At 39.7% G+C, this 26,381-nt stretch overlaps 1 protein-coding gene across 12 annotated transcripts in view; it reads right to left on the minus strand.

The window, feature by feature from the left end:
• The window catches only part of LOC126353840 (transmembrane GTPase Marf), a 168,800-nt gene that overhangs the window by 56,430 nt on the left and 85,989 nt on the right, over positions 1-26,381 (minus strand). For 7 of the 12 annotated variants that reach the window (XM_050002983.1, XM_050002984.1, XM_050002978.1 and 4 more), the window contains one exon: positions 14,174-14,281. In XM_050002983.1, the coding sequence (XP_049858940.1) occupies positions 14,174-14,281 (108 nt within the window). Of the gene's footprint in view, positions 1-14,026; positions 14,045-14,173; positions 14,282-26,381 lie in introns of all 12 variants that reach the window. The other 5 variants (XM_050002972.1, XM_050002973.1, XM_050002976.1 and 2 more) reach the window with 1 other exon arrangement.

Here is a 26,381-nt window from a genome sequence, read left to right on the forward strand (position 1 = left end):
TTTCTCTGTGTACTACAGCATAATCCGCAAAAAGCCACATGGAACTTCCGACACTATCTACTGGGTCATTTATATATATTGTGAAAAGCAATGGTCCCATAATACTCCCCTGTGGCACGCCAGAGGTTACTTTACCATCTGTAGAAGTATCTCCATTGATAACAATATGCTGTGTTGTGTTTACTAAAAACTCCTCAATCCAGCCACACAGCTGGTCTGATATTCAGTAGGTGCTTACTTTGTTTATCAGGCGACAGTGAGGAACTGTATCGAACGCCTTCCGGAAATCAAGGAAAATAGCATCTACCTGGGAGCCTGTATCTAATATTTTCTGGGTCTCATGAGCAAATAAAGCAAGTTGGGTCTCACACGATCGCTGTTTCCGGAATCCATGTTGATTCCTACAGAGTAGATTCTGGGTTTCCAAAAACGACATGATACTCTAGCAAAAAACATGTTCTAAAATTCTACAACAGATCGAAGTCAGAGATATAGGTCTATAGTTTTGCGCTTCGACTCGATGACCCTTCTTGAAGACTGGGAGTACCTGTGCTCTTTTTCCAATCATTTGGAACCTTCCGTTCCTCTAGAGACTCGCGGTACACGGCGGTTGGAAGGGGGACAAGTTCGTTCACGTACTCTGTGTAGAAACGAATTGGTATTACTAAAAAACTCTTCAATCCAGCCACAGAGCTGGTCTGCCAACTTCTCTGCAGTTCAATTACCCCAAGAGCCAGATTCGATGCTTTGTCTAAATTAAAACCATTCTCTCTATTTATTAAATTATTAGCTAATCTAATCTCTTTAGCTTGCCTGAAAGCCTAATTCCAAAAGGAAGAGGTGGGCGTTAATATCTTCACATCACTATAGTTCATGGAATGCCCTGTAACAATACAATAATACAATATTTGGCCACAGCTGACTTGTCTGGCTGTGATACACATGAGTATCTTTGATGTTCCACACATGTCTCATGAACGGTGCATGTCATTTGACCTACATATGACTTTTCACAATTTCCGCAAGGAATCTGATACACATCCACATTATGAAGCAATAAATCCTTTACAGAGCCGAGTAAAGCTGCAATCTTCGCGGGACACTGTAAGATCACCTTAACACAGTGTTTCTTGAGAATACAGCCTAGCTTCAAGGAAAGGGCATCCACATAGGGCAAAAATGCACTTGATCTGAAGAAATTACAATCTTCTTCCCCAGCACGTATCTGCATCCTAGGTTTTACACTAAATTCTCTACAAATTTGTTGCGGAGAAAATCCATTCGCTTTCAAAATGCTCTTGGATTGTGTGAGCTCTTTTTGCAAATAATCTTTATCGAATATGCAGTTTACCCTATGCACTAAGGTCTTAAGGACAGCTATGGTCTTTGAACGGTGATGGCAGCTACTGGCTTGTAGATATGGATTTGTATTTGTTGGTTTATGATATATGACATGTCTTAATGTGCCATATACTTTATGGCGAACGACAACATCCAAAAAGGGAAGGCAACCGTCTTTCTATTTCCATAGTAAATTTGATGGTAGCATGAGTAGAATTCTAATGCTCAAGAAATTGATTTAATTCATCCAGCCCATGTGAGCATACTACAAAAGTGTCATCCATGTGCCTCCAGAAGACCACTGATTTAAAACCTGCCAAGTCCAGTGCCTTGTGCTCTAAGTCTTCCACGAATAAATTAGCTACCAGAGAGGAGAGGGGGCTTCCCATAGCAACTCCATCAATCTGCTCATAAAATTGACCATTAAACTGAAAATAAGATGACAAAAGCACATATTCAAATAAGGCCGTGATGCTCTTATCAAAATGTTAGCCAATGAGAGAAAAAGAGCCTGGTATATCATGATACCACATCAAAACTAACAAGCATCTCCATAGTATTTATCCTGGCATTGCTAAGTCTCTGAATAAAATACATAGAATAATGAATGAAGTGACTAATGGTTTTAATAAGGAAGCTAAATATTTGGCAGAAAAATACGTTGGTGAACCAATAGTGCTCATTATAGGCCGCATAGACAAATCCTCTATATGTTCATCCTTATCCATCTTGTGAACTTTAGGAAGCCCATAAAATCTCGGTGATACTGCAACTCGCACTTTTAAACTCCTTATGCCTTTATTTGATAGAGATGAGGCGTCCAGCAAAGCAGCAGTCCTTGTTGTCCTCTTCTTAGTAGGATCTCTATTAATCTTCTGGTATGCACCAGAACTAAGCAGACCACACTTTTCCTTGTAGACTTCCTGAGGCAAAAGAACGGTAGCATTACCTATATCAGCAAGCACGCAGGACAACTATGTCAGTATCCTCACGCAGCTTTCGTATCGCAAATCTCCCTTCCTTGAAAACATTACTTCTTTGTGGACAATGTTTTGCAATTGCTTGGCAGCTTTCATGTCTGATTTCTTCTACTGAATCCTCTGATAGTGAAGAGACAGCTTCTTCAACGGCACTGATCAAAGCTGATATTGGCATAGTCTTTGGAGTAGGGGCAAAATTTAGCCATTAACTTAAGACAGTTAAGACAACCAGCATCTGTGACCTGCATGTGCAGCACCACCGTGGTGGAACATATAAGGCCGTGCTTGGCACCTTGTCGTCAGTCTTGTGACTCATCCTGAGGATGGCCGGACGATATGCCACACAAATATCAGTGGAAGAAATTTTATTTGCGCTGCTGTATGCCTGAAATTTTATGGATTACAACAGGTTATTTGAACAGATATGGCAGACAATGAATAGGCAAACAGCAGAAACAAGTGGCTACAACAGCTTGAGAATGTGCTAAAAGAATGGAAGAATAGATTAACGATTTCAGCAAAGCATAATAATTGGGGAATTACAAAAGGAAAAATATTTTAAAAATGTGGAGACGAAGTGGGAGTTTGAATAATACAATTAAGAAATGGAAGTTAAAATTAACTTTAGGATGGGAGTTACTGAATTTTTAATACACAGTTTGAAAATGAGCTGTGCCAATGAGTTTGCCGATGCTCTGTTATTAGCAGTAAAGAGTGTCTTTTAGATCTTCCACATGTATGTGAGAACAAAAAGGTTGGATTACAGCAAACGATTAACTTTAAGACAGTGGAATACTGGGTTGTAATGCTGATAACTGCTAAATCTAAGTATGTAAGTTGTAAAATTTTCTATGACAACAAACAAGAAAGAACTATATCATGAAGAAGCAGTTCAATTTTACACAATGGAAGTTGTACAATTAAATAGTATCAAATGAATAGAGGAAACAACATTCAGCAGTAGTGGAGGTGGTAACAGCTTTTGCAATGACATAATCAATGTTTCTGGGACTATAAGGAAGTTCAAAAGAGAATTATTAATATTTAGTGTAGTTGACACAAGAGAGATTGCAGAAAACAGAGAAAATGGAATACAGAAGGATGGGGGATTTTATAAAAAAAAGGAGAGGAAAATCAAAGAACCTAATAAATGTAATAGTAACTTGAAAAAGAAGATATGTCAATGTTGATGCAAAAGGAAAGAAATGGATTTTTCAGGTGGCAATAATTAAAGTAAAGGGCACAGAAATATGAAGAGCATATCTCAGTGTAAAGAGTAAACAAAAAACAGTGACTTCACTTTGTTACTAAGCTCATTTTGTGGAAAGCTTAGGTCGTATCCACACCAGATGCGCCATGCAAAACTGCATGATAAAGAAAAGTGCAGACCAGGCTAGAATTACGCAGAGCTTTCTATGTGTGCAGCGATATTCCAGTATGCACACATGAAGGAACCACTTCCTTTGATGTACCAACACTGTGTGGAACTTTTTCACTGTTGCACAGAGCAACACAGTTTGCCGTCCACATCGATGCACAACACTGTGCCAAACTTTTCCCTTGGATGGTATGACATAATTCACTTTTTAGTATAAACTGACAAGGCTGTGGAGATATCTACATTACTTTGTGACTGACAGATTGCAATGTCAGTGTGCTGTGTTGCCAGTGTGGACACAGCCACACTTCACAAAGCGCTGCATGGACCCATGAAGCGGGCAACACGCTCACGAAAAGAACTACAATTGGGTGGCAGCTGCTCCTAGCACTCAACACGCTGCAATGTCAATCACAAAGTAATTATAATCATAGCACAGTACCATGACAGTTACAGGGTAAGTAAGAGTGTATGATGTACAACAAAATTTCTGTGGATATATTTTACAAAATTTAGCATAGTATTTGGACAAGGGCAGTAGTCATGATATCTGACTAGAATCAAATTATGTTCGTGGCACATGAAACAGGGAAAAAAGGAAATAAAAAATCTTAGTTTTCAAGCTGTTATTCAGTGGCGGCTCGTGGGCAAACGTTCTGGATGTTCACAAATTTTTAGATTCAGATAAATATGATGGTGTGAAATTAATAGCATCTCCTGTATGAAAGTTGTGCTTATCAACATGTTTACAAAACTACAGCCACTGCCAATAATAATAATAATAATAATAATAATAATAATAATAATAATAATATGCGCAACGTGCCAGAAAATATTGTTTTTGGGTAATTCTGTACATAAAGAAGTACAGTTTAGGGCAAGAACAAAATAACATGTAAGCTTTCGTTACCCTATGTTTCGCATTTTTGTGTAATTGGGAGTCCATGCTTTTTTTATTTTTTCGGACGAACGTACAAGATCTCTAACACACGTATTACATTAAGAAATTAACTTGCGGACTAAATATCAGACATTATTAGGTTGCACCCACAACAACAACTTAGGCTTATTATACACTTCTTTGTTTGTTTCTAGTCCCATTTAATTGATTTTGTCACTTTCTCAGTCGATGGATCTGTTCTGGGATGTCTTAACTCCTTTGTGCCTAGCTTTCCCTGGTAACTTTCTTTTCTGTTAGCATGTAAAACAGATTCAACAGAGTTCATGTTGACACTTCACACAAAAGTAAATTCCAGTGCAGTTAACAACCAACTCTAAACACAAACTGCTATTTGTAGAAATGATTAAGTTTATGTAGTTCTATCTACCAACATGATCTCTTGCCTACAACAGAAATGACGCACTGAGAACCATAAGGGCCAAAAGCACACCGTCATCAATCCCACATTTAACAGAATATCAAAGAAACCATTGAGACAGCTGTTTGTGAATGTTCATATATACACTGTGGGTCTACAACACTGATAAACCTGACTCACCATAAGCTCAACAGATATGAGAAGCATGAGTAAATGCTACAGCAATCAATGATGACGTACTTTATGTTTCTCAATGCCTCAAATGGATTACAGTATGATAAATTCATAAACTTAATATATTATATATCATTCATAATTATCATCCATAGTCCCATATGTATTAATGTCCAATCTAACTTTACTATGTAGTGAGTGAAATGGTATATCTGAGGAGTGAGCTACCATCTAGCAGGATTTATGTAAAGCAAAAGGGGATAAAAATCTGCTGCAACGTGCTGCAGATACAAATCCATATGTATCTGGCCAGCAAGGCAGTTACGTCAGGGCAGGTGTGCATGCACAAAAGCTCCTTAAAATGTGCACAACTGAAGGTGTGCTCGCAAACCCTGATGCCAAGTTTCATGGAGTGTAGAGGAGAACCAACATAGCATTGCGTGGTAGATTTAGTGCTGTGTATTCCAGATCACTACCTTGACATTATGTTTAACAACATTCAAAGAAAAATAGCCAATAACTTCAAAAAGTATCAAAAGTTAGGGTGTTCATGTGTTCTTATACAACCAGCTGCCACTGCTGTTACTTTACATGATATCCTCGAGCTTTTGACAGTTGTTTCCATCATGATCATCATCAGAAATAAAACTACTGTCCGCCAGAATTGACACGGTGATCTCTTTATACAGGCAAAGCAACAATGTATGGAACATTACGGATGGAGTGCTAAAATGAGGCATGTGTGAAAAGGTGTTGGTGACATGTTTTAACTGCTAGTGGCACCTCCCTGCAAGTGGCTGGAAGCCGTCTTTATTCAAAATGTTGCAGCTTGAAATGACTTACTTCTACAAGTAACGTTCCTAATAAATAACTGATAGCGCTCTCACTTTTTCACTTTTACAGTGTACTTAAGATATCTCAAACACAAATCCTACGGTTACTAACTTGACTTACAACTTCCTTTAGTCTTACAACTATTCCAGCAATCAAGTAATTTAATCATTTCAGATAATGTACACAGCATACATAATATACTACAGTATCTCCTATGCATATTAGTATCACATGCAGCGCACGACATGCAAATTATTGTTTATGGTAACCAAAGCATTAATTTTAAATTTTGGCAGTTTTAATTGCAAATAATCTAAAAGGTGCTACACACAAAATTCTTACATTTTAATTATAGTTTTTTGCTTTTTCAACAGTTTTTACCGAAAGTTCAATTGTAGTGTTGATATAAGTATTAATGAAGAAAGTTCGTCTGAAGCTGATAACGACATGCAAAGGTTTCTTTTTGTGAAAAAATTATGTCAATGACATGGTATCATAACCAGTTTTGACCTTGCACTAAGTCCTCACTGCAGAATATATTTGAAAATAAAGAAATGAGAGAAATAGTTAACTACTAAGAAACTGTATTACAAAATGAAATTAACTCCTGCACACACTTGAATATGTAATATACTAATTTGCCGAAGTACAACTGACCAAAGTACAACTGAACAGACCCAGAGAGGTAATCACAATGTAATCATATCAGCACCCTGATTGTTTGAATGGAAGTCTACAACTGACTACATAGTAATATTAAAACAGGTAACCTTTAAATATCGGGGGGAATCACATTTATGATGAATCCTGCGATATACACTTTTCAAGGTGAAAACTTGTAAAATATTTATGTAACTATTGGTGTAGGTAAGCTATATGAACACTAAAAGTTGGTAAATGACAAGTGCCTACAGAAGTATTCTGCAAGTGGCAAACTGGTCACCTGTGACCCGTCGTTGAAAGTATACAGTAACCAGCCAGTATGAAAAAATGTTAAAGAAGTTACTATTAGCCTTTTTTTGTTGGGGTTCCTTGGTCTGTTACTCACTTACCCACAATGGGTATTTAGTATGCACCTGCGAACACCAGTGATCAGTTTTCCACTCGGACACATGTGTGGCAGGTGGTATTTCATCAGTTCTAGTTCTTGGTTATACAAGCAGTGATTTAACTTTTTTAGTTTTTCTTACTTTGAGAAGGATGTAGCTCACAGTTAATTTTATAGTGTGAATATCTTCTTATATCTGAAATTAAAAACTACCCACCAGGTTAGCCGAGGGTACTAGTGCGCTGCTTCCTGGACTCAGGTAGGTGCGCCGGCCCCGGATTGAATCCGCCCGGTGGATTAACGAGGACCAGCGTGCCAGCTAGCCTGGATGTGGTTTTTAGGCTGTTTTCCACATCTCACTAGGTGAATACTGTGCTGGTTCCCATGTCCCACTTCAGTCACAAAGCTCGCAGACATTTGCAAAAAATGTTCGCACTATTTCATGTCTTACATTACACGCAGACAGCTGAGGTACACTAATTCTACATCAACATCTACATCCACACTCCGCGAGCCACCTGACGGTGTGTGGCGGAGGGTACCTTGAGTATCTCTATCGATTCTCCCTTCTATTCCAGTCTCGTATTGTTCGTAGGAAGAAAGATTGATGGTATCCCTTTGTGTGGGCTCTAATGTCTCTGATTTTATCCTCATGGTCTCTTCATGAGACATATATAGGGGGGAGCAATATACTGCTTGACTACCCGGTGAAGGTATGTTCTCAAAACTTCATCAAAAGCCCGTACCGAGCTATGGAACATCTCTCTTGCAGAGTCTTCCACTGGAGTTTATCTATCATCTCCATAATGCTTTCGCGATTACTAAATTATCCTGTAATGAAGCGCGCTGCTCTCCATTGGATCTTCTCTATAAACCCTATCTGGTACGAATCCCACACTGGTGAGCAGTACTCGAGCAGTGGGCGAACAAGTGTATTGTAACCTACTTCCTTTGTTTTCGGACGGCATTGCCTTAGGATTCTTCCAATGAATCTCAGTCTGGCATCTGCTTTACCGACGATTATTTTTATGTAGTCATTCAATTTTAAATCACTCCTAATGCCTATTCCCAGATAATTTATGGAATTAGCTGCTTCCAGTTGCTGACCTGCTATAAAGTAGCTAAATGATAAAGGATCCTTCTTCCTATGTATTTGCAGCACATTACACTTGTCTACATTGAAATTCAATTGCCATTCTCTGCACCATGCATCAATTCGTTATAGATCCTCATGCATTTCAGGACAATTTTCTATTGTTACAACCTCTCGATATACTACAGAATCATCCGCAAAAAGCCTCAGTGACTTCCGATATTATCTACAAGGTCATTTATGTATATTGTGAATAGCAATGGTCCTACGACACTCCCTTGCAACCCACCTGAAATCACTCTTACTTCGGAAGATTTCTCTCCACTGAGAATGACATGCTGCGTTCTGTCATCTAGGAACTCTATAATCCAATCACACAATTTGTCTGATAGTCCCTATGCTCTTACATTTTTCATGAAACGACTGTGGGGAACATGTCAAAAAACACAGCATCTACCTGGGACCCCGTGTCTATGGCCCATTGAGTCTTGTGGATGAATAGCGGGAGCTGGGTTTCACACAATTGTCTTTTTCGAAACCCATGCTGATTCCCACAGAGTAGATTTCTAGTCTCCAGAGAAGTCATTATAGTTTAACATAATATTTGTTCCAAAATTCTACAACTGATTGACATTAGAGATATAGATCTATAGTCCCGCACATCTGTTTTCCACCGCTGGAAGAAAGGGGGGAGGGGGGGGGGGGGGGGAATTCCCTTGTGTACTCTGTGTAAAATTGAGCTGGTATCCCATTAGGTACAGTGGCCTTTCCCCTTTCTAACAATTTTAAATGTTATTCTATCCCTCTGTAAATCTATTTTGATATCTACCATTTTGTCATCTGTGCGACAAATTAGAGAACGAACTACAGTGCAGTCTTCCTTTGTAAAACAACTTTGGAAAGAAAACATTTAGTATTTCGGCCTTTAGTCTGTCATCCTCTGTTTCAGTACCATTTTAGTCACAGACTGTCTGGTCATTTTGTTTTGATCCACCTACCACTTTGACATAAGACCAAAATTTCTTAGGATATTCTGCCAAGTCAGTACATAGAACTTTACTTTCAAATTATTGAATGCCTCCGCATAGCCCTCCTCACACTACATTTCGTTTCATGTAATTTTTGTTTGTCTGCAAGGCTTCGGCTCTGTTTATCTTTGCTGTGAAGTTCCCTTTGCTTCCGTAGCAGTTTTCTAACTCAGTTGTTGTACCACGGTGGCTCTTTTCCATCTCTTACGATCTTGCTTGGCACATACTCATCTACTGCATATTGTATGATGGTTTTGAACTTTGTCCAATGATCCTCAACACTATCTGCACTCGAGATAAAACTTTTGCGTTGAGCATTCAAGTGCTCTGAAATCTGCTTTTTGTCACTTTTGCTAAACAGAAAAATCTTCCTACTTTTTTTAATATTTCTATTTACAGCTGAAATCATCGATGCAGTAACTGCTTTATGATCACACAGTGGGTACAGGGTGGCGACAGGAAGGGCATCCAGCCACCCTTTGACACTGACAACGCTAAATTCATAGTAATGAAACTGACCCCATGTTGAAGTGGGGAAACAAGCCATAAGGAAATAAAGAAGAAGAAGAAGAAGAAGAAGAAGAAGAAGAAGAAGAAGATGATGATGATGATCTGAAAATAAAAACTGAAAACTTTCTTCTATTGAGCATGTAACTTTCAGTTTTAACGATTAGAGTGCTGATATATACATTGCAAGGGCCTCTCCTGGACTCGCAGTTGTACTTCGATGAGTTACTACATAACATAGCCAAGTGTATGTTATCATGTATAGAAGTTAGTTTGATTTAGCAGTTTCTTTATGCAAATAATCTCATAATTACTCTCTTAGAAGCTAAAACCAGTTGTGATACCATTTATTTCACCCGAGGCTTAAAAAATGCAACTAAAGAATATTGCCAATTGCCATGAACTGTGCTGCATGCAATGTTGGAGTAGTAGTCAGTACCACTGGCCGGCATGTGCAGATCACCAATCCAAATGTAGTCACCAGCAAATATTTGTTATTTTGTACTTATAGCAATAATGGAAATTCCTGCACAGAATAATATGTCAAAGAAGGGAAAGGCAATCACCTATACCAGACTGATATGTGTTGCATACACACACATAGCAGAAAACAGTGTTCTGTAGCTTTTGAACTCTGGCTATTTTCTAGTAGAAAGTACACACATTCATACACACAAATCCAAATACACACTAATGCGGCCATGCAATTTTTCCTCTCTAGTCTCTTTACACTTTCATGAGTTATATCGGAGCCCACAGTAATGTCTTGGGTGTCAGTGTGTTAGTTGCATTTATGTGCACTTTTTACTAGAAAAAGAGCCAAAGCTCAGATAATAGTGAATACTGTTCTCCTACTACATGTGTGTGTCTCACACTAGTCTGCAATTTTTGAGTAAAGGAAACAATTTACTGGTGTGACAGGACAGAGGAAGAGGAAACCTTGGGTAGAAGGTGTGGGGACACTGAGTTAGTGAAGATTGAGGCCAGGAGGGTTACAGGAGCAAAGGATGTGTTGCACGGATAACCCATTATCTACATGTTCAGAGAAGCTAGTACTGGAGGGAAGGAGTGATACGGCTCAGATTGTGAAGAACTCATTTAACTCAAGCTTGTTTTGCTCAGCTGCATGTTGTGCCACTGGATGGTAAATTTTGTTCTTGGCAACAAATTGGCAGTGGTCATTCATTCTGGTTGACAGCTGGTTGGTTGTCACAACAACATAAAAAGCTGTGTGATGACTGCAGTAAAAGTTGGTAGATGAAATCACTGCTTTCACAGGTGGCCCAGCCTCTGATGAGACAGGACGAGTCTGTGATAGAACTGGAGTAGAAAGCGCTCAGTAGGTGGATTAGGCAGGACTTGCACCTGCATCTTCCACAGTGATATGACCTCTGTGGCAAGTGGCTGAGAGGTTGGTGGAATACCACTTTAGCGAGGGTGGGAGGGTTCTTAGTTCTTAGTTATGATGTTCCTTGTGTCCAGGTATGATGACAGATAATCACAGCCCTGCTGAAGAACATGGTTCAGTTGTTCCAGTCCATGATTGGGTGCTAGATGGCCAGGAGGGGGGGGGGGCATTCCTTTGTATCTGATTCTACTCCCCATTTGAAGAGAAAATCTATAAACAAATTCGCGGCACAGCCGTGGGTAGCTGCATGGCACACTCTTACGCCAACTTTCTTTTGGGGGTTCATTTAATAATGGTATCTTCATAATCTTAACTCAGGGCCAAGGCACCTTATCCTCATTCCTCCAAAACCTTAAAAATCTTCTCTCCCATCTGATTCATCTTCGCTCCTCAACCAAACATGTACCTGCACTTCAACAGTGTTGCGCCTTCCTCATCAAAAAACGCACTGTCATACACCCTAACCTTCCAGGGACAGTGTACCTGCAGTGGTGAGAATTCCTTTGCCACATATGCTGAAGGTCCTACAAGGGCCTTCACAGGCAGCCCCCTCCCCCAAAGACTTAGTCCTGTGCTATATCTTCACATACTGCTATCCTCCCACACTACCCCGAGAACTAGCTATTAAGGAATGCCCCCTTTATCACCCAATATCACACTCATCTGGAATAAATGAACCATATCATTCACCAAAGCTTTGATTATCTATCATCACACCCAGAAATGAGACACCGTACTCAAGATACTTCCCATCTTTCCTACAATGGTTTTCTGTTATGCACCCAATCTTCACTGCATTCTAGTCCACCCCTATGCCACTATCACTCCCAACTCTTTGCACCACAGTGTTGATATTCTTGTGGAAGACTAAGGTGCTACATCTACTCCAGTTATATCAATAGCCTATCCTATCCCATCGGAGACAGGGCCATATGTCAGAGCAGCCATGTCATCTACCAAGTCTGCTGCAAGCACTCTACAGCTTTCTATGTTGGTATGACAACCTACACATAATCAGGTCAAGAAACTACACCAATCTTGGTTACTATTTGTATTAACAACTTTTTCAGTATTAGACAATGATATTTCAATTTAACAGCTGTCCACAAGAATGACTGGTCACGGCCAAACTAAAGCCAAGAACAAAGTTTATCACCCAAAGGTGATGCTCGATTTCAATGGCTACTTTACAAGTGGTGCCATCTGAATCCTTCCCTCCACCATCAGATTTTTTGAATTGTGCAGATGGGAGTTACCCTTTCAACATCTTTTGCCCCCAAAACCCTCCTCAGTGGTTCCGATACCCATGTACCACATGCCTAGCCCTTACACTTGCCACCTGTCCCTCCTGCATTCCTAGCCAAAAATCTGTTGTTTTCCTCCCAGCTGCTAGCTACCCACCCTCAACTCATCTTACTGCCCCCCCCCCCCCCCCAAATCCACACCATCCAATATAGCACCTTTTCCGCCTGCTGAAATGCAGCCCTGCCACTGTGTGTCCAGCCAGGACTTGTGTTTGTCCTCTAGATCAATGAAGGATTTATTATCAAAGCTAGCAATTTTTATTTATTTATTTATTATTTTTATTTGTGTGCCTATCGATAACTCAACACTTCTGCTATTCTGCAAGTGTTCTCATTTATGCCTATATTATTTACATTCTGCCAGAACTCTTCTTAGTATATTCACATTAGTCTGCCGCAGGCAAGTGCTTGCCTTTTCTTTATTTTACATATCATTCAGTATTTATCATATATGTTCTCTAATTTCTTATGTTGGCATATTCTGGAAATTTGATGTCTGTATAAACAGCACCACACTCCATCCAGGCGACAATTTTGTTTTGTTTGAATGCTGGTGTCTTTAGTAAACTTGCTTTCAGTGCTAAACATTGTACAACACCGACAACCCTGCATTCAGATTTGGATTTAATCATGGTTATGATGTAGAAATATTGAGATGGTTTATGTAAATCAACAAAGTTACTGCAGACAGACTCTTAACTTCTTTGAAGTTGTGATGCATCTCTCAGAGTTCTATGTGTCAATTTGGTGCACAGAATCCACAAGAACAACTCCCTCAATAGCCCAAAAGGCAAAAAATCACCATTTATGTAAGGAACACAGTCTGTTTCTTCCTTTTCATGAAACACTTACTTTTTGCCCTTGTAGTGCTAAGGTAGAACATTTGCTCATTTCTTCAGTAGTTACCGGCTCACTCTAAATTCTAGGTATCCATCATACAAAACTAAAATACTTCAGACTTTTATTAACCAACCTCACACATAACACAGACTATATAATTCATCCACTATCACCTGGCATTTGTTAGAAATGATATCACAAAGATGCTAGACACTACTATGAGTATCTGAATTCTGCAGGTTGCTGCTACAGCTTGCATTGACAAGGTACAATTTTTCATATCCTGTCTCTTTACACCTTACTATTCATCATTGCAAAATAATTGCATCAATTGTTGGCTACTCGTAAATGTGAACAAGTCAAACTGTGTGGAGCAAGTAACCATAACACCTTCTGCAGTGATGATTCCCAACAGGGCAGATTAAAAACAAACAAATCTCAATGTCAACTATTTTCAATATACTATTTGAATGTCATGTGCATATGGTAAAAGCAGCTCAGCATCAAAGCCTATATGAAACAGTTTAGGAAAAATACCACATTCCAACACTATATTTAGTTTCATTATTTCAAGACACTGCTCTTAAGATAAACAACAATGCTCTCTTCACTGCCAGAAACAAAACTGGAGGAAATTTTTCAGAATGTCCAACAAGCCACAATAGCACTTTAAGACATGAAATACCAAGTCAGCATAAATCAACCACCATTGTGCAATTAAATCTATAGAAAGATACATGCACTGTGTAAAAATACCTGCTGATTTTCTTACCTCACTCTGTTCATTGCGCTGCATTTAGTGAAGAGACATGATTAAAATCTCTCAAATAATGATGATAAATTATCATACTTAACAAATTCAGTGATGTATTTCACATAACTGTAAGATAGATATCCTTTCTAAATAAGAATCTATTACCTGATCCAAAAATTCAGGTTCTGAAGCCGAGGCATCCCATCGATTGTTCAAAATAAAAATATTTGGCTTAGAGAGTCGAGTTGAGACTTTGTGGAAGAAGTTTTTCTCCTGTAAAGAAACACAGAACCAAATTAAATTCAGTATCTCTAGATTTTACATCAGAGAACACTGTTGAATAACGTCACCTCCAAAGTGACACCACGTAAAAGTTTAACGTACTAAAGATATAATACTTAGGAAGGAACGGAGAAGACATGAAGAGGCATATGGGATCAAAGTAGCTTGAGCTAGGAAGAGAGAGCCTTATTTAAAGGATAGGACTAACACTAATAAAGACTTTAAGAAGTACTGCAAGCAGTATTGCAGAATTCTTCACTAGGTCATTAAGGAGGTAAAAGAAACTGCATACTAACCATAAAAATTAAAAATTCAAAGAACAAGGTTATGACAACCTGGAGCATTATTAGGCATGAAACAAATTAACTAGGTATGGCAAATAAAAAAAAAAAAATACTCTGTGATAACGTAGCAGCAAGAAAGACACTAGAACATTCAAGCATCAGCCACAAGTCTCCATGAATTCTCCCCAACAGTATGAGCAAAAAAGGAGGGGGCAAAAAATGGTCCATCAAAGGAAGAGCCATTAGATGTACTGAAGGAGACCGGTCCATGGATACCAGGGGAAACTTTGAAAAAACTGTCAGTTTTCTACTCTGCATAACCCAAAGAGTAAGATTTGTAAGCCTATATAATGCTCACTATCTTTTAAGACAACTTTTGGGAGCATTTATAAGTATGAGCAACAGCTTTAGCTCTCAGACTTTTTTTTTTAATTTTACTTTTTTGTTGCAACTGAAATAAAACATGCTAATTATTTATGTACATCATAGGTACACATTACTCAAAATACAAACAGAGTAGAAGGTTTATTTTTTCCTGTAAGTTCTTTGCACTATTATGTTTAAAGCAGACTATTGAAAGGATATTGCTGTCATAAATCATGGTACAAAAAAACATTAAGCATGATTATCAAAAATTTTTGAAATGAATTCAGCGTTTTTCTTAAAAAAACCATTTTATTTTCAAAGTTAAGTCACAAGAGTAGTCTACTCTTTAGTTAAGCATGTTTTAAGACAGTATACAAAATTTCAGCTCTCTATCTTTAATAGTTTTTATCCGAAGTGCACCAGAACAAGAAATAATTTAAATTTCAGGAAATTCGAGTTAAAGTTAAAACTTGCTTTTCTATTAAACTTGCATTGCACTAATGCATCCCAGGTCCATATTCATCTTTTTTCCTGTGTTGTTCATCCTCCCTTCTCTTTTTCACACTACTACTTCTTATTCTTGCTTCTTCAGTAGCTTCAACACTCCTTTGGTCAACAGCTATTAGAGCTCTATGCATATTTAGTCCACCAGGCATTCCCACCAGTTCCATGACATTAAGCCTTGACACTGCATTGTCACTGAAACATAGATCAGCATCTAGCACACCTACTTTCAAAGTATTTAGTCCTACTAGAACAGTTTTTGCTATCCGTTTCCATATACAACTGTTGAAACTTCCATTTGGAATTTGAGTCCTCCTAGTAAACATTTCTCTAATAATCTTGTGTCACTAAGATCCTTATACACAGGTTTTATAACTTCCATTACAGCAAATGGCAAAGAATGTTTATGGTTGTAGGTCACACTGTGAGTAATAGCCTTCTGGTAACATCATCATAAATCACTGCCAGGTGGAGAATTTATGAAAGAAGGTATTCCATACAACCTTTTTCTTTCCCTCAAGGTCATTTTTATTTTGTCTTATGGCTTGTCCATAATAATAATAAAACCTGTCTATTTCTTCATCTGTAAGCCAACCACGTTCACCATTGCACTTACCATCAGCTAATTTCTTTCCCTTCGAATTCCTCTTCAAGTTCCTCAATCTTGTAACTAACTTTTTCTGGACGTGTCCAACACATTCCATTTTTTTCAATTTTTGTGTCAGCATAAGATCTCGATTCACAAACTTTTTAGTATTCAGTCTCCATTTCTTATGTAAGATGTATACAGCATACCATATTTCTCCACTGACCTATAAAATGTCTTCACAACACCTTCATATTCCACTGTAACCACTAAAACTAATCAGACAATTATGATTTTCAGTTCCGCTAGTACAGCCCAGATAGTACATGGTAATAGATTCCACATCATTGACTTTACAATTGTCCAAAGAGATAGCCGTCACTACACCATTTAGGGAACTATGTGGGGATGCATCCAGGGCTGCAGACATACATGTATTACTGTCATTCATGTTTAAATTTTTCTGAACAGCATTTTCCTTACTATCATTTGCTACTTCTTCTAAAATTTGAAGAATAAAATTATTGTACCTCTCAACCCTTGTGGGGCGTGGTAAGTCCATAAGAGCACAGAAAATTTGAGCATTTCTGTACCCTTTCCTATACACCTCATAGCACAAGAAAGTTTAATATTTGTGTTATACACTCTGTTAAGTTACACCATAAGAATAACAACATTAGCATAAATCACAAACATTACAAACAATTCTTAATTTCGATGCACAACTTCTAGCAAATATCTCCTCAACTACCTTCACACCACTATTACCACATTATTTGCACTACAAAGCTTTCTTTATCAGTTCAGACAGAGCAGAGAGTTCAGCAATAACACAACCGGAATCAATAGTTGGTATTTCTACATTATCAGCATTAATACTGTCAAGCCCATTGTCCAAATATTTCAGATTTAGCTTCGAAGCACTTGGAATAGTTGACGATGATTCAAGTGTTGTATCACATTGTATTTCAGTATCGGAAGAGTTAATCCATTTGATGAACTGATTTCCATAAAATTTAAGTTGTTTGGTGTTAAAATTTTTAATTCTCCCCATTGCTTTCAAGTGGAATAAGGAACTCGCGCACACAATATGAAACTAACACACACAATTACTTGGCTTCATGCCAAAACAGAAAACAATGAATAAACTCTAACAAAACATAAGCAACTGTAAAGCTTTCGCAGGTCAGCCAACTTTAGAGACCAGAAAGTCATAAAAATGAAACAAATGAGACTAAAACTTTATTTTCAACAGAGCTGACTGTGTGCCATGGGGGTCGTGGTGCGTGCACCTACTTTCAAATTCCTCTAATTCTTGTACTTTCTGTGGTCCATTTTCCTGGAAGTAAACTTTTTCTCATTCAGAAAACTACAGACTTTTTTAAGACAAAAATTTAAAACCTCGATTTTTTGACAGTTATTCATGTACAAGTCCCCTTAAGCAGGCTTTGTAAATTTCACCACTAGACATTTCCTTGAGATATCAAAAAAAAAATCATTGGGTCATTATAAAGCAGTAATTCTTCCAGCTTTTATGATATTTCATCCAAGTACAAAAATCTTCTGCTTCACTTTACTTTTGTAATGAGTCAATGAGTGAAGGTACTTTTCGTGAAAAGAATGGAGTAGGCAGCAGTAAAATCCTTTACAAAAGTGGAGATATGGAAGTGATTTCTGATTATTGACTCATCTCTCTATCCTTACTGTCCTATCAAAAAATGTTGAGACAATAGCTTATAAAAGAATACCGAATCACCTTTCTCAGAGTAATCTTTTAACAGCTGCTCATTTGGTCTTATAAAGATTTCTCAACTCAGAAAACAATGTATGACTTCATGAACTAAGTTCTACTAGAACTGAAGAAGAAAATTATGCTGTTGACATGTGTCATCTTGCATAGAAACGTCTTTGACTGTGGAGATCATAAAATTCTACAGGGGATTAAAATAGTATGGTGTAAAAGGTGAGCTCATGCAAGGATCGAGTTCTACATCAACAACGAAAAACTACAGGTCACATTAGCAAAAAATGTGTCAGGAATAATACCAAATTCAAAGTGAGGGAACACCAAATAATCGTCTTGCTCCGGTTTGTTATCTACAAAACAATTTACCTCAGACATTACATGAATCTTCAAATATTGTAATGTTTGCTGATGCAAGTTTACTAGAAAGAGCCCAAACACTTTTACACAAACAAAGGCAAGGAGAATAAAGGAAGGAGATTGGAAATTGCTCACGTTTAACAGCTTAACTCTTAGTTTCATAAATTTCATGCAATTCCCAACAAATAATAATGACTTTCAAAGCAGAGATCAATATGCATAAATTGGATGAGGCTCCATGTGTGAAGTTCCTAGACATCCGGATAGATAAAAACTACCGTGTGGCACAATCTTCTGGGGCAATGCCACTAACTGGAAAAAGGTATATACAAAAACACTATAAAAACATGCAATAATAATATTGTGTGAAGGTTAATAAGCAAAAATCCTGCAGAAATCTCTGCAAAGACCTACAAATTCCCACATTTGCGCACCATATATCACTCACTAACTAACAAAAACCGTCCTTAACAACAAGAGAGAATTCTCAAAGTAAAAATAATTGTCAGGTAGGCTATTCATTCTCTATCTAGGGTTCAGACTGAAGTTTCACACACATGCAAAAGTCTACAATAGGTTGCTGGTAGACATCAGGCAAGAGCCTGATATTCAGGTGTTCCATGTCAACAGAAGACACGAAGACATATCTCACAGGGTCAGCAGTTTTAGAGTCATCAGTGTATAAACGATGCAATCCAGAAACTCCTGTAAAAGTGCTCAGAACATACAACGGAATCCCAATGGAGCGATGGAGGCTTTAGGTCCCCAGAAAAGATCCATCTGAATCTGTTGCCAAGGAATTGATCAAAGTAGGTGGCTGGATGAGTAGTGGGAAAGAGGACAAGGAGTGGTGATGGAAGTCATGAAGGAGAGAAAAGGTGGAGCCCAACCAGTAAACCCACCAGAGGGCAGGCAGGCAACAGCCCAACACTGCAAAATGAATAGAATAGGAAGGGTGAACAGGGGAAGAGTGGATAGTGATGGCACAGGAAGCCAGCAGCTAAGACTGTCAAATCGAAAGGTGAGAAATCTCAGCATCAACCAGAAGAAAATTGACAGGGCTAGTGTGAAAGGCACTGGTGGCTGAACAGATACCACAATACCGAGCCGGGTCCAAGAGAAGCAACATGGAAGAGGCAGCTGATCCATAAACTTGACAGCCATAGGCCAGATAGGATAGAATCAATGCCCAATAAAGGCAGAGAACTATTGCTCATGAAGAGATGTGAGCAAGGAAGTGAAGGGCACAGAGTTTACAAAAACAGCCAACTTCCAGATGACTGACAGTAAGCTTGTTGTCAAAAATAAGACCCAAGAAATGGAACTGGGGGACCGTGGTCAAGCATTGAGCATTCAGGTAGAGCTCCGGATCAGGATTGGCTGTGGTACGATGAAAGAAACGCACCATCCTCGACTTACGGGGAGAGAACTGAAAACCGTGCATTACTGTGCACGTGAAAGCCCATGGTTGGCACCCTGGAGCTATTGTTCTGCAGAGGCCACCAAGCTGGAGCTCGCCCAAATACAGACATCTTCAACATACATAGCAGAGTTGACCAATGCTTCAGTGAAGGATGCAAGTTCATTAATGGCTATTAGAAAAAGGAGGACACTTAATACTGAGCCATGTTGAACACCATTCTCTTGAGTCTGTGGAGAGCTGAGAACAGTGCCAACCAGGACCCTGAATGACTGGTGGGACAGAAACTGGCAAATAACAAATGGGAGGAGTCTCCGAAGACACCCACTCATGGAGCATAAGGAGAATGTGATGGCGCAAAGCTGTGTTGTAGGCCTTATGATGATCAAAGAAAACTGCGACAAGCTGAGAAAAGACCTGCTGAACTGCAGTTTCCAATCAAAGCAGATGACTGATAAGAGACCATCCCTCCTGAAAGCTCCACTGGTAAGAAAATAAAAGGTCCTGAGATGCAAGGAACCACAACAGTCTCTTCATTGAGAGGAGAACACCTGTAAGAGGTATCGATGTTGTGGAGAACTGACATGTTGAAGCAATTGGTTATGGATGGAATCAAGGCCAGGAGCTGAATCATGGAAATAAGTGAGTGCACCCAGAAGACCCTCCCATTTAGGAAAAGGTTATACCACCTGATAAAGGGTAAAACATAAGCGGAAACTTCAGCCCTCTGTTTCCGAAGGCAGCTGGATAGAGGTCGTCATCAATGCCGTCACAAGATGGCTCATGAGGTGTTCCGTGAGAATTGATGGATCTGCACAAAGGCGACCTGGAAAGGCAATGCTTGCAATTGATGACTGCCGCTGACAACCTTGGAGGGGACAGAGTTAGTCCACATCCATGATGAAGGGCCAGAGGAGACAATCATACACAGCAAACATGTGTTGGAAACAGTTTAAGTAATAGGCTTTGGTGTGAACAAGTTTAAAGGTGATAAGGCCAGCACAGGATGGTGCCACTTAAGATGGTGCCGCTTAATATGCTGAAAGGCACGCCGACAATCACAGACAGCAGTGGTAACAGCCATGTTCCATCACAGAACTGGCTGACAGCGAATGGGGTCCCCATCATGTGGGAAACAGAAATGCCGGCTGCACAGATTATCTTATCAGACAGATCACGGAAGACTTCATCAATGCAACCTACCAAAGAAGATGGAAACTTGACTTGGGAGTTACATAGAGACCAATCGGCACAATGGAAAGCCCAGCGGGGTAACCTGGTCATTGGGAAGTGGGAAGGGAATGAGAGAATCAACAGCAAGTGTTCACTATAACACAGGTCATCATGTGGTAGCCAGGGCAAAGAAGGAAGAAAGGGAGGGGAAGAGAACGAAAGATCAATGGTGGAGCAAGTGCCACAAGCGGTACTAAAATGAGTAGGGGAACCACCATCAACAAGAAATTTGTCAATGAGGAATGCCCAACTAGTTGAAGAAGCACTGCTCCACAAAGGGTGATGGGCATTAAAATCCCTGAGGAGCAGAAAGGAAGGGGGAGTTGCTGAAGGATGGCAGTTAGGGCACACGGCCAGTCAGCAGGGAGACAGAGATTGCAAACAGTTATGGCTGAGTACAAGTGGACCCAAATGGCAACTGTTTTCAATGTTGTGCAAAGTGGGATCCATGTACCAACAATATCCATATGGACCAATGTGCTGACACCGCCAGAAGCCCTCAAAGGGTCAACCAGGTTCCGATCAAAAGCATGAAGAGATAGTTAGTGAGCATAAGTAAAATGAGACTCCTGAAGTACGACACAAACTAACGGGTGAAAGGCAATATGAGATTGCAACTCTGGGAGGTGACGGTAGTAGCAATTACAGTTTCACTGAATGTTCATGGAGCCGGAATCTAAAAAGGCAGTAAACGAGTTGGACCCAATCACACCCACAGGTCGCTGTCTGTCACTAATGAAAATGAGGTGACATCCATAAATAAGATGACACACTCAGGTTGTGAGGGGGAGATGGCAGCTCTGAGGGCACCAAAGGGGGAAGGGGCTGGGGCTTGTCCTTGGACTTACATTTCTTCTTCTTCTTCTTCTTCTTTTTCAATGATTGAGGAGGGCAGGGCACAGAGGGAGAGCAGGCATCTGCAAGATCTGGAACTGAAAGAGAGCAGGTGACCTTGTGGCGTACAGACTGTGCATCCCGTGGCCGAATTGTGGTAGCAGTCCTCTGGCCTGGTAGATGCTGGGGGAAAAGGTCCTGGGAGGGAGCCCCTTCACCAGCAGGTGCCGAAAATGGGGGCACTACTTCAGCTGGGGAGGGGAAGTGACATCAGATCGGAGGACATGGGAACCACAAGGGAGGGGGAGAGGAGATGGATATGGGATTGAGATAAGGAAGATGTAGGAGGAGGAAAGGATGTGACAGAGGCAAAAGTGGAAGACATCAACACTAGGTGAAGTTGGTCGTATTTTTGACGAGCCTAAGTATAAGACAGATGATACAGGGACTTATACTCTTGTATCTTCTTTTCTTTCTTGTAAGCTGTGAAATCTAATGAGTGTGGAGAGTGGCAGTCATGACAATTTACACAAACAGGTGGCAGAACACAGGGGTTTCTCTCATGGTGTGGGTTCCTCAGTCATCAAACAGGGGTTCACCACACAGCGGGAAGACATACGCCCAAAATGCAAGCACCAAAACCACCTCATGTGTGGTGGGACGTACAGATTTACATCATGTTAGTAACACTTAACTCTGAGCACCTCTGTGAGAGTATCTCCCTTGAAAGCCAGAATAAAGGTGCCAGTATCGGTGAGGTTGTCTATATGACCCTTCTGCACAAGTCAAACAAAATTAACACCACATTGCTCCAGATTAGCCTGGAGTTCCTCATCAGTTTGAAGGATGAGGTCCCTATGAAAAATCACTCCCTGGACCATACTGAGAGTGTGATGAGGGGTAATACCAAAAAACACAATGGCTTTGTGGCGGTGAATGTGTCCCCATTTGTCCTAGTACAGACTAGGTAGTGGGGACAGTTTTTGTCCCTAGACAGAGAGCTTGGTCCTCCTCCCAGGTTGTAACCAGGGAAGGGAAGATCATACGAAACAGCATTCAATAATCAATTACTACTCAAAGAAAAGGTCATTTGCGAAGGGCCAGATTTATAGAGCTCGATACGCTTCATGCACGTGATACCACTCACTCCAATCAGGGGTTCTCCCCATGGGCGCCACCCAGCCACAGCAAGGGCCATCTAGCATGGTGGGCATTGCTGAAGGTGCCAACACTTCAGTATGACAAGCAACCATTTCTCGGCACACATGTGCAGGCAACAGCCCAGGTACCAACTGTGTGATCACTGTGTTGTCAGGGGCCTCAGTCAGATGGGTACATAAGAGCCTCACCACGTGGACTGGCTACACGTGCTGGTGACCTAGCGGAGCGTAGGAGGAAAGGAAGGGGGCACAGGAGGAGCGAGGATGGTGAGTGAGGGGAATGGTGAAGGAAATGCAGCCTAGAAAGGAATAATGGGCCGCAATAGCTCGGGGCCCCTCGTGTACCACCACACACACACACACACACACACACACACACACACACACACACACACCACAAGAAAGAACCGTGAGCCCGGGGGGGGGGGGGGGGGGAAGGGGGGGGGGGCTAAAACAAGGAATGTGACTTCTAAGGCCCTTTTAAGATCTTACCAGGCATCGCATGTGACTTTTAAATGCAAGAAACCATGGATGATTGCAGAAATTTTGGTTTTGCCAGCAGCAATTGATAAAGTATTAACAACGTTTGGTGACTCATTAGCATAACAGTTGAAAAGTATTCCTCTCTCTAATGAGATAGTGCTTAGAAGAATTTTAGGCACTTCTGACAATTTACTCAAGAAGTTAATCGATAAATTATGTAACAACTATTTTGCACTTAAAGTGAACAAAGTGACTAATATTCATATTCACAAAAATGCTCATTTGACTGCTTATGTGTGTTTCATTGACGAGTTTCAAATCACAGGGGAATTGCTTTTCTGTTAGCAGATAGTGGAGACAGCTACAATCCAAAGTCTTTCTAAAATGATGACTATTATTTTTAATCAAAATGAGGTATCAGTGAATAAGTGCATTGGATTATGCATGGTTTATTCCAAACAAAAGTTAAAGCTGTAGCTCCTGATGCAGTTTGGACTCACTGCATGATACAGCAGGAAGCTCTGGCCACTAAAGATCTTAGACCACCCCTTCATGAAGTGCTGCAAATGGTTACACAATCAATCAATGCTATTAAGGAAATATCTATAAATTCAAGGAGATTTAAAGTGTTATATTGGGAGACAGGTGCTGAACATGCTCAACTGTTCTATTTTGACAATGCTCGGCGGTTTTCATGGCGTAAAGTAATAAAAAGAATGTTTGAACTGAGGAATGACAAAATCTGTTTCTTAAAGTAGAAAAGTCACTATGACAGACTATTTCAGCAACAGAGATTTTCTATTGAAAATGGTTTACCTCACTAACATTTGTGAGAAACTAAATATTTTTAACACTTCACTTCAATGTAATTCAGCAACTGTATTATCTTTGAACAAAAAATGAAGGTGTTCATAACAAAATTAGAGCTGTGGCAAAACCAAATGGAAAGTGGTATGCCAGATATATTCCCTACTCTACTGTCACTGTTAGACGAAACAGATGACTTATTGATCTTTCTTTGATACATCACTGAAGAATGAATTTAATGAAGTGTCTTTGTTGGAGATTTAGCTAGGAATTCCCAATGCTGAGCCAAAATACAATGAAGAACATAATCCCTTTTGCAGCAATACATCTGTGAGAGACTGGATTTTCAGTTTTGGCAGCTATGAAGTCGAACTATCATTTCAATCTAAAAGTAAAGAACTTTGAGTGGCTGTTTCTGCTCTTACACAACATCTTTAGCATCCTCCTCCACAAAAGGGCTGGCACTCCCAAAGCTATCAGTAGTTGTAACGGAACGTTGTCTACTCCCGGAGACTTGTTTCAACTTAGATCTTTCAGTACTCTGTCAACTCTTCACACAGTATCATATCTTCCATTTCATCTTCCTCTACATACTCTTCCATTTCCATAATATTTTCCTCAAGAACATCGCCCCTGTATAGACCCTCTATATACTCCTTCCACCTTTCTGCTTTCCCTTCTTTGCTTAGAATTGGGTTTCCATCTGAGCTCTTGATAGTCATGCAAGTGGTTCTCTTTCCTCCAAAGCTCTCTTTAATTTTCCTGTAGGCAGTATCTATCTTACCCCTAGTGATATATGCCTCTATATCCTTACATTTGTCCCCAAGCCATCCCTGCTTAGCCATTTTGCACTTCCTGTCAATCTCATTTTTGAGACGTTTGTATTCCTTTTTGCCTGCTTCATTTGCTGCATTTTTATATTCTCTCCTTTCATCAATTAAATTCAATATTTCTTCTGTTACCCAAGGATTTCTACTAGCCCTCATCTTTTTACCTACTTGATCCTCTGCTGCCTTCACTATTTCATCTCTCAAAGCTACCCATTCTTCTTCTACTGTATTTCTTTCCCCCATTCTTTTCAACTATTTCCTTATGCTCTCCCTGAAACTCTCTACAACCTCTGGTTTAGTCAGTTTATCCAGGTCCCATCTTCTTAAATTCCCACCTTTTTGCAGTTCCTTTCATTTTAATATACAGTTCATAACCAACAGATTGTGGTCAGAGTCCACATTTGCCCCTGCTGCCTTACCATTATATAATCTATCTGATACCTTCCAGTATCTCCAAGCTTCTTCCATGTATACAACCTTCTTTCATGATTCTTGAACCAAGTGTTAGCTATGATTAAGTTATGCTCTGTGCCAAATTCTACCAGGCAGCTTCCTCTTTCATTCCTTACCCCCATTCCATATTCACCTACTACGTTTCCTTCTCTTCCTTTTTCTATTATCGAATTCCAGTCACCCATGACTTAAATTTTCATCTCCCTTCACTATATGAATAATTTCTTTTATTTCATCATACATTTCTTCAATTTCATCATCATCATCATCATCATCATCATCATCATCTGCAGAGCTAGTCGGCATATAAACTTGTATTACTGTGGTAGGCGTGGGCTTCATATCTATCTTCGCCACAGTAATGCGTTCACTATGCTGCTTGTAGTAGCTTACTTGTATTCCTATTTTTTTATTCATTATTAAACCTACTCCTGCATTACCACTATTTTGTAAAAGGTAAGTGCAGAAAAAATTTGTTTACAAAGTTCTGAAATTTTCTGAACAGACCTTGCATTAGAATTAATAACATCCAGGAAATGTTGGGGTTCATTTTCTCTGCGTGGTCATATAACGAAAGTGTCACAACACACCAAAACAAATTGGATTTTGTTCTTGGCCATCGAAAGGACTGCTCCTTCAGTTTTTTTTCCGAATGGAAATTTACTGAAACTGTACTGAGTGAGTTCCCCATAACCACACCACCAGTTTGCACATAGCATATGTTGTCCCATTAAAAGTAAGTTAATGTGAGTTGGTACTTAAAGAGATTTGCAAAATCATTTGCATAAATACATTCCAACTGTGGCATCATCTCACACAGAGAAGCTATTATAAATAGTGATACAATATCAAGACCAGCCATAGTACGTCTTGGACTCAACCTGAGGGATTTTAATTTTTCAAGTGAGGACGATCTTTAATATGAGAGTGTGCTTTTCTACAAACGGCTATAGGATAGTGACTGAATGTTTGGCATTCTCATAGGTCAAGAAATCTGTAGCACTAACCTAAGTCTTAACAGGATGCC

This window comes from Schistocerca gregaria, chromosome 3 (genome assembly GCF_023897955.1).
Source record: "Schistocerca gregaria isolate iqSchGreg1 chromosome 3, iqSchGreg1.2, whole genome shotgun sequence".
NCBI lineage: Eukaryota > Metazoa > Arthropoda > Insecta > Orthoptera > Acrididae > Schistocerca > Schistocerca gregaria.